Source organism: Octopus bimaculoides, chromosome 29 (assembly GCF_046866305.1).
Source record: "Octopus bimaculoides isolate indiv1 chromosome 29, ASM4686630v1, whole genome shotgun sequence".
In the NCBI taxonomy this organism is placed as follows: Eukaryota; Metazoa; Mollusca; class Cephalopoda; order Octopoda; family Octopodidae; genus Octopus; species Octopus bimaculoides.
This window is the reverse complement of record NC_142956.1, coordinates 14,785,168-14,795,167: the sequence shown is the minus strand read 5'-3', so window position 1 is coordinate 14,795,167 and position 10,000 is coordinate 14,785,168. Positions and strand designations below refer to the sequence as shown.

Below are 10,000 nucleotides of genomic sequence, written 5' to 3'. Positions count from 1 at the left end.
AAATGCAGCTTACTCTAGTCTTCACCTTCTACATCAACATTTTATACACTCATAACTTATGTAATTATTGACCGACATAGGAAGGAATGGAAAAAGGAGTTAATACGTTGTTATTTGTTTCTGTTGCAGGATGTCAACCAGGAAATTAGTCACCTCTTATATATAACCTCTTACATTGGCTGCGGAATATCATTAGCCTGTCTCATATTCACAGTAATATTTTATCTTTGTTCCAAGTAAGAACTTCATTTTCTATTTTCTTTCATAAATTGTTTAAATACAGAGCAGCAACATCTGTTATTTAGTGGAGTTCTCACAGATTGGTAAAATCGATGTGCTTGATGTCTGCAGGAAAAGCCATGGATGAGGAAACACACATACCTAAATACTCACGTACAATATAAGTACATACGTACGTACATACATACATACATACATACATACATACATACATATACGTACATATATACAAACTGTGCCGTTTTAATCCTGAGAAACGGTGGGTATTTCTGCTAGTTAATAATAAGAGGCTCACTGACGAAAATTGGGTCTTTGAAAAAAATTCAAATTCAAAGAATTCTGAAGGGCTACATTTTCAGTCATCATCCCATTAATCAATATATATATATATATATATATATATATATATATATATATATATATATATATATATTAATATATATTAATATATCCACTAATCACTTCTCCTACATCTCTCACACCATGAACTCTTAACATACTCCTCAACATTCTGAAGAGATCTGCCAAACCATTTGCCAGATTGAAACGTGCGTAAATGACTAATTACATAACCTCCACAATGACTCATTACATAACCTCCACATAATAAAACAATGGCTAACTAGCCCAACAGAATTGCTTCTTCTTGTATTTGTTGCTCCATTTTCCACATAAATATATATATATATATATATATATATATATATATATATATATATATATATATATATATATATATATATATATATAATAATAATAATAATAATAATATTAGGGACAAAATCCAAAATTACAGGTAAAAACTCAATTAAAATCAATTTATTTTTCTATATGTAATAGTGGATTTTCATCGATGAGTTCTTGAAACTTGGTTATTTTCCCTAAAACTATATATATATATATATATATATATATATACAGTATATATATATAGTAAGAATCCCTTCTACTGGAAGCACAAGGCCTCAAATTTGGGGGAAGGAATCAAGTCGATTACATCGACCCCAGTGCGTAACTGGTACTTATTTAATCGACCCCAAAAGGATGAAAGGTAAAATCGACTTCGGCGGAATTTGAACTCAGAACATAGCGACGGACAAAATACCGCAAATCTACTCTTAGCAATTAGAGCGTTTTAACGCTGCTTTGAAGAAGTAAAATCTTGCTTTAGTGAATCGAAAGGGAGTAGTGTTTCATCAGGACAATGCAAGACACTACACTGCAATGATCACGTGGCAGAAGATCGAGGAACTTGGCTGGGAGAAAATTGCTGATCTGCCTTATTCCCTAGACCTTACTCCCTAATCGTTGTACTTACGCTAGTTTCGACCGTCCTTTTGACAAGTCTTGTTTTAGTCCTGATGGGTTTCTAGCAATCCTCTCCACCAGCAAGCTTTGGGGGTGCCAGTTTAGTCACCCGAGCGATCGTGCAACAGGCTGTACAGATTTCCATGTTACTAGTGGCTCTTATGAGAGACCTCACATACATACACACACACATATTAATTTGTATGTGTGTGTGTGTGTGTTATTGAATTAGCTTCCAAGAAGATGATCTATATGTAAATAAAAGGCGGTGAGCTGGCAGAAACGTTAGCACGCCGGGCGAAATGCTTCGCGGTATTTCGTCTGCCGTTACGTTCTGAGTTCAAATTCCGCCGAGGTCGACTTTGCCTTCATCCTTTCAGGGTCGATAAATTAAGTACCAGTTACGCACTGGGGTCGATGTAATCAACTTAACCCCTTTGTTTGTCCCCTCTATGTTTAGCCCCTTGTGGGCAATAAAGAAATGGATGATCTATATGTAAATTCAGCAGGCAGATTTCCTTGAAACTTTAATTGTAGATGGTTTATAAGCTGTATTTCCGTTTGTGTTAAAGAGGGTACTCTGTCGCAGATGAATCCCCAACATAGAATTGTAATTAATGCAACTGGTCTTTTCTTTTTTGTCAAAGAAAACATTCTATATAATGACTAGATATTAATAATGTTAAATATTGAATAGTGTTGACTGGAAAAAAATGGATATTGTACATAGCGTTCTTGTTAATATATCAACAAAGTATATTACATATATGTGCTTGTGTCCAAAATTCCATTCGACATATAACGTATTATCTCTTGTTCCTCGGCTACAGGGAATTACTATTATAACCATCGAAACCTACTCTATGATTGCAAGAGATAATACACATGGTGTTTTATATCTCATTCGGGTTATGATACATATTTTACATCACATCCACACACAAATTCAATGTATATAAATTTAACATATCCTTTATATTCAAATAATCATCATCTATACACACAGTTGTAGTTATTAGTATACTAAGATTTGTCTTTAGCAATAAATTTCATTAAATGAAATTTCATTAAATGAAATATTCCTTTTTCCTATTATTTCAGAAATCTAAGGAAATTAATGTTTTCAAAGGTTTTAGTAAGCTTGTGCATTTCTTTGGCTATCGCTAATTTAATCTTCCTTGTTGGGATGCACCCATATGCCTTTAAAATAACAGCTGCTTGTAAGGTAAGTGAAAACACATTTTAACCAGTACGAATTTTGTTTTATATGAAACACTATGAACGAGCTCAAATAGATTTCCCCCCGATAACAGCCCAGGCTTCAGCGCTATTCAAATTCTTCCAACGTCACGGAATACATTTAATGTTGGCGTTATTCGTCCTTGAATTCTTTCATTTGATAATGCTTTCTTTTCAGACGATGACAACAATTTTTATAGTCAGAAATACTAAATAATGAGTAATCAAATTTTAATTCGTCAAACTATATTTTGTATAGCATTTTCCATAATTCCCGTCACCTTTATATTAAACATCCAGTCCACTTCACTTGTCTATGTTAGCTTTCTGTTCAACATTATTTGAATTTTATTGTATCTCTTTAAACCCTTTCTATCTAATACAGCAATAAATATTACAGTTGTCGTTTCATATTTTGGTACAAACCCTGCAACTTTTAGGGAGAAGGGTTTAGTTGATACCATCGACTCCAATACTTGACTAGTACTTGAATTTATCGATCCTGAAGTGATACAAGGAAAAATTGACACATTACTCCAGGGTCATGTTTTGTCTTCACCTTTCCTGGGTCGATAGATTAAAGTGTCAGACAAATATTGGGGTCGAAGGTATCGACTAATCTTATCTCTAAAAATTGCTAGCTTTGTGCTGATATTAGAAAAAAGTTATTATTATTATTGCCTTTGTACAGCTTCTAACTCTGGAGATGTACTACGGTGTCAGCTGTTCACTACCAGTGAACTAAGGTAACACCCCTTATTTTTCGAGTACCTTCCGGAGTATTCGAGCGGTTCCAGCAGTGATGTTTTCTGCAAGTGCTCCACCCTTATTGCAGCCCCTATTTGTTCCATGTACTTCTCGAGAATTTTACTCACTGTTCCCAGGACAATTATTGGTACTACTACCACTGTTTTCATCGACCACAACTACTAAACCTCTCAAGCTAACCTGTCATATCTATCAATTTTTTTCTTCCTTATCGCATACCTTGTTGTCAGCTGAGCATGCTATATCTATGATCCAGCATAGTTTGCTTTCTTTCTCAATTAATACTATATCTCGCTTCTTATTCTCTATCTTGTGGCCGCACTGAATCATAAAATCCCACAGGATCTTTGCATTATTATCTTCGATGATGCCTTCGGGTTTGTGGTCGTACCAATTTCTTGCTCTGTCAAGTTCATATTTGTTGCAAAGTGTCTAATGGACAAGCCTTGCTATATTATCGTGGCGTCTCTTACATTCCTTCTAGGCTAGTGGCGTACATTGACTGGTAATATGCCATATGGTTTCACCATTTTGTCCACAAATTCTGCACTTATCACTTTCTGATGTGTTGTCTATTCTGTATTTTATGTAATTTGTTGTTAGTGCTTGCTCTAGGGCAGCACAGATTAGAGCCTCCGTTTCCGGTTTTGAATCACTTTTAGTTATCCACAGCCATCTTTTTTCTCTGTCTGTCTTATCTTCAACATCCCTATGAAATTGTCCATGCATTCTTTTCTTTACCCACTTATTTTCAGTTTCATTCGTTTTCAATTGCTTATATAGTGCTTTATCTTTGCAATCATTCGTCCTACACAAACCTGACCTTCTTACTTCTAATAATAGCAGTTCTGTGGCATTTTGTACGTACCATGCCATGCTGTCTTCTCCTGCTTTAATGCTGTGTTTGCATCCAATAAGTCCTCTTACCCCTCTTTTTCTTGGTACATACAGTCTGTCTGTGTCACTTTTTAGATGGAGTGACCCATATCTAGTTAGCAACTTCCTTGTCTTTCTTTCTAAGCTGTTTAATTTGTTTACTGTCCATGCGATTACCCCTGCTCCATATCTAAGGAATGAAACCACCCAGGTGTTGATAGCTTCAATCTTATTCCGTCCGTTTAATTTCGACTTAAGGATCAGTCTCAGTCTGCGCAAGTACTCCACCTTAAATTTTTCTGTCATTTCTTTCTCCATCAATTTATCCATTTCCAATATCCCCAAGTCCTTATAACCCGTCTCTTCTATCTGTTTCATAACCTCCCCCGACGGTATCATTAGACCGTCCATACATTTGATTTAACCTCTCTTCAAGACTTAACACACCACACTTTCTCAGTCTGAACTCCATTCTGATATCAGCACTGAAGGTATACACCGTATCAACGAGGGGACTGACTTGGGATTCATATTTACCATAAAGTTTGAGGTCATCCATGAATAACAAATGGTTGATTTGTTGGAGGCTTTTGAATACATACCCAGTTTTTGCTTTCCTCAGAATCAGTGTTAGTGGTATCAAGCACAGTACAAAGACAAGTGGGACAAGCAGTCCCCTTGGAAGATCCCTCCTGATTTCTACTGTCCCTAAACTTCTTCCTAAACGTATTATTATTATTATTATTATTATTTTATGTTTGACTTTTGTTTTGCATTTGTACAAGTTGGATCCAAGTCCCACCCAGAGACCTCAAGAGACAACAAGTTAGAAGTTCATGTAGGTGTTATGCCTAGGGTACCATATATTTGGATTTGTACATAGTGTTGTTCTAGAGAATGTTTAAGAAACCATAAGAAAATTATGTGTTTGCTTTAAAATTTGAGATCACATAGACAGTATTTTACGTAGGATATGGGCAGTTCCCATGAGCACTATCTTTTGAACTTCAGCCATTTTGGGGTTTCCTGGTATCTGAGCTAGGTAGTAATCAGCCCGTTTCGCTGTCATTCCCAGGGCACCTATGACAATAGGTATTGCTTTCGTCTTCAGATTCCACATTTTGCTAATTTCTATTTCAAGATCTTTATATTTGCTCAGTTTTTGGTAGGTCTTGACCGATACGTTTATATCGATTGTCCCAATCATATCAATGAGGAGGCATGATTTTTGTCTGAAGTCTTTCAGTATGATGTCTGGCCTATTTGCGTCTATCTTTCTGTCAGTTTGAATGGTGAAGTTCTAGAGGAGTGCAATTATTATTATCATTATTATTATTATTATTATCATTATCATTATCATTATCATTATTATTATTATTATTATTATTATTATTATTATTATTATTCAGTAGTTTTATTTTTATAACGTGCTTTCACTTCACTACCGAGCGCAGCTCTGTGCGCCTTGGGTATGTGCTGTGGTTTGCTGTGGTGCTCTTATGTTTACTGTATTGAAAGTGTTTTGCGTAGAATGTGTGCAGTACCCAGTAGTGCAATTTTCTGTATGTTATATATATTTGTAAGTCCTGGTGTTTTTGTTATGTATTTGTCTGATATTATTATTATTATTATTATTATTATTATTATTATTATTATTATTATTATTATTATTATTATTATTATTATTATTATTATTATTATTATTATTATTATTATTATTATTATTATTATTATTATTATTATTATTATTATTATTATTATTATTATTATTATTATTATTATTATTATTATTATTATTATTATTATTATTATTATTATTATTATTATTATTATTATTATTATTATTATTATTATTATTATTATTATTATTATTATTATTATTATTATTATTATTATTATTATTATTATTATTACAACAACAACAACAACAAACTGTTAAGGTTGTGAATTGGCAAAAGCATTAATCGAAATTCTAATCTTTTTCTAAATACGCCTCTGAAAGTTTTTGCTGAGATTTCTGTTTTATTTTTATCCTTCTGGGTTCAATAATAAAGAATGCCAATCAAAGGACTGACGTCTATTCAACTCTACCCCACCCCCTGCAAAACAATATATCTGAGATCATATTAAAAATCATTATTGTTATTGTTGTTATTTTTATTATTGTAGACGGTGGCTGCTCTGTTACACTACTTCCTTCTGACATCTCTCATGTGGACGGCTGTTGAAGCCCTTCATATCTTCCTGTGTATGGAATCTTCTATGCTGAAGAGTTCAATTGTGGCTTGGGGTAAGTATTTGAAATGAGTTGGAAACATGTTGTTACAAAAGGTATGAAAAATTTAATAGTTATATATAGACGATAAACATAAACTATAAAGAAATTGATTCCCAGGGTTAACCATTGGGGGGAACATAAATTTACTTTCAATTTCATGCAAATATTTTCAGTCTGATCTCATCTCTAGACGAAACCTAAGAGTTAATCATTTTGCCCTTCCCCTGACGCAGTCTTTTGTTGAGAGGTTAACGATACCAAACTTTTAAGGTTTTTCTCATCTAATTAGTAATTTAATATTCGTGAAGGCGTTTCGTGAAGTGATTAGAGAATTCGGATCGCAGTCGTGAGGTTGTGAGTTCGATTCCCGGTGATGCGTTGTATCCTTAAGTAAGATACTTTATTTCACCACTCCAGTCTACTCAGCTGAAAAAAAAGAGTAGTACCTGTAGTTGAAAGGACCAACCTTCTCCCATTGAATGTCCCGCTGAATATCCCTATGAACTAGATTAAAAGTACGTGTCTGGGGAGTGCTCAGCCGCTTGCACATTGATTTCATAACCAGTCTGTTCCGTTGATCGGATCAACTGTAACATTTGTCGCCATAACCGACGAACTGCCAGTTAATTTTAGTCTTCATATCGTGGTCCAAGACTTCCAGTAATTTTTCATTTTCGTTTCCTTCTGAAACATATCGCTGATAGAATCGAAGATATATACTAGTCGTACTTATTTCTAGAATAAATTGGCACATCAAAATAAATAGTGATTTCTTTTGAACTAAACACATTTTCTTGAGAAAACAAGGTCAAGTAAATCGATTTCAAATCTCACATTTTAAATAATGACTAATATCCATATATTTATTCGTCTTTGTAAATGTCGTCGTCAGGTCTTCCAGCTGTCATTGTCGCAATTACTTTGGGAATTAACCACACAAACAATTACATCAAAATTGCAGACGTGTAAGTATTTCTGTGTTTTACTCACCTAATTTTCTCTGGTCTTCACCATTTATATTTTGCTAGGCTTATGAATAGTTTGAATGTTGTAGAATAATGGCTAAGTGCCATCAAGCTAAAGCCATGGCTTTCATTCTTGCTGAGAATAATATACACTAAAATTACACTTGACGGTGATATATAAATTTGATGATAACATTTCAATCTGTCCACATAAAAAGAAGCAACAATACACGTCAACATTCCTTCATCTTGAAGATGAGACGGCAAAAAACTAAGACTTTTATTTATGGACTTCAGAACTTTAGTGTTCGAAAGAAAAATCAGTTTTCTTCATATGAATTCACAAACTATACAATTAAAGCCAATTTTTAAAAAACGGCATGTGAATATTTTGTGATTCCACGATCAACGCTGGTCGCAGAATCAGTTTTCCAAATCGAAACAAATTAAAGTGGCTTTGCAGGAGAGAACATTAGTATGATATATGAGGGAGGGTGTCTTTAAGATTTATAGTCTTGAAATGGGAGGGACGGACAGCCGAACATCTCTTCACAATTAAGAAAGAGGTAGTTCTTTTTATCTGATGATACAATTCAACTAGAAATATGGAGTTAAAGGTGAAAGATAAGATTCGCTTTGACTCATAAAGTCATCTATCTCAGATCTTATAGTGTCAGTTTTATTACATAAAGAATGTTTGATGGAGACACAAATACCAGCCTCCTACTATAGGGTATTTATGCCTTCATCGAATATACTATCAGTAATAAAGCTGGCATGGAAAGATCTTAAATAAATAAATTTATAAATCAATGTGAATCTCATGTTTGCCTTTAACCCTATAACTCTAGCTGAATAGAATCATAAGATAAAAGTAACTACCTCTTTCTTAATTGTAGAAAGGGGACGTTCGGCTGCCCGTTCACCAATCCACTATGCCAACTCCATTTACGTTTACCGTACTATAGAATGCTTATGTCTTCAACAAACATAATCTTTCTTTGCAAATATACATATAAAGGCGTAAGTGCGTAGTAGATATATGCACATGTGTGTGTGTGTATATGCATGTGTGTGTGTGTGTATGTAAGTATATATCTTATAAAATCATATAATCTAAAATTAACTTGAAAATGTATGACATATACGAGGAGCTGTCCAAAAGTCGAGGGTTCCAGTTGATCCGATCAACAGAACAGCCTGCTCGTGAAATTAACGTGCAAGTGGCTGAGCACTCCACAGACACGTGTACCCTTAACGTAGTTCTCGGGGATATTCAGCGTGACACAGTGTAACAAGGCTGACCCTTTGAATTACAGGCACAACAGAAACAGGAAGTAAGAGTGAGAGAAAGTTGTGGTGGAAGAGTACAGCAGGGTCCGCCACCATCCCCTGCTGGAGCCTCGTGGAGCTTTAGGTGTTTTCGCTCGATAAACACTCACAACGCCCGATCTGGGAATCGAAACCACGATCCTATGACCACAAGTCCGCTGCCCTATATACGATGAAATTAAATAGAGTTTGTTTTAGAAGTGTTGAGATGTATTGAAAGATACAGAAATATTTTTTTTATTCTCAAACGCGTGATAATGCTAATAAAATAGCGTGTGGATAATTTATCCTATTCGCGCTAGTTTATTAGCATATATATACATAGGCGCAGGAGTGGCTGTGTGGTAAGTAGCTTGCTTACCAACCACATGGTTCCGGGTTCAGTCCCACTGCGTGGCACCTTGGGCAAGTGTCTTCTACTATAGCCTCGGGCCGACCAAAGCCTTGTGAGTGGATTTGGTAGACGGAAACTGAAAGAAGCCTATCGTATATATGTGTGTATATGTTGTGTATCTGTGTTTGTCCCCCCCCAACATCACTTGACAACCGATGCTGGTGTGTTTAGGTCCCCGTAACTTAGCGGTTCGGCAAAAAGAGACTGATAGAATAAGTACTAGGCTTACAAAGAATAAGTCCTGGGGTGGATTTGATTCGACTAAAGGCGGTGCTCCAGCATGGCTGCAATCAAATGACTGAAACAAGTAAAATATATATATATATATATATATATATATATATATATATATATATATATATATATATATATATATATGCGTCTTCAAGTGTCTGGATACTGAGGTATATCTAGTTAATGTGAAACACGGCCAGTTTGAGCATATCTTCTCATTTCATTTGGGATCAAAATCGCCTCATTTATTGACTGTATGTTTGGTAATTTTCCTTTGTTAATTAATTTTCTATCTCTTTTTAGCTGTTGGTTATCCAAGACACATTTCTATGCTGCTTTCCTGGCTCCCGTGGGGGTCATTCTCAC

At 34.8% G+C, this 10,000-nt stretch overlaps 2 protein-coding genes across 6 annotated transcripts in view; one reads left to right on the top strand and one right to left on the bottom strand.

The window, feature by feature from the left end:
- The window catches only part of LOC149130356 (uncharacterized), a 186,457-nt gene that overhangs the window by 97,703 nt on the left and 78,754 nt on the right, over positions 1-10,000 (bottom strand). The window lies entirely within an intron of this gene.
- Positions 1-10,000, top strand: part of LOC106878254 (uncharacterized) — a 67,934-nt gene that overhangs the window by 53,725 nt on the left and 4,209 nt on the right. For both annotated transcript variants that reach the window (XM_089345617.1, XM_089345618.1), the window contains 5 exons: positions 130-236; positions 2,650-2,773; positions 6,601-6,721; positions 7,602-7,674; positions 9,938-10,000. The exon at positions 9,938-10,000 is cut by the window's right edge and continues 330 nt beyond it. In XM_089345617.1, coding sequence (XP_089201743.1) covers positions 130-236; positions 2,650-2,773; positions 6,601-6,721; positions 7,602-7,674; positions 9,938-10,000 — 488 coding nt within the window. The remainder of the gene's footprint in view (positions 1-129; positions 237-2,649; positions 2,774-6,600; positions 6,722-7,601; positions 7,675-9,937) is intronic.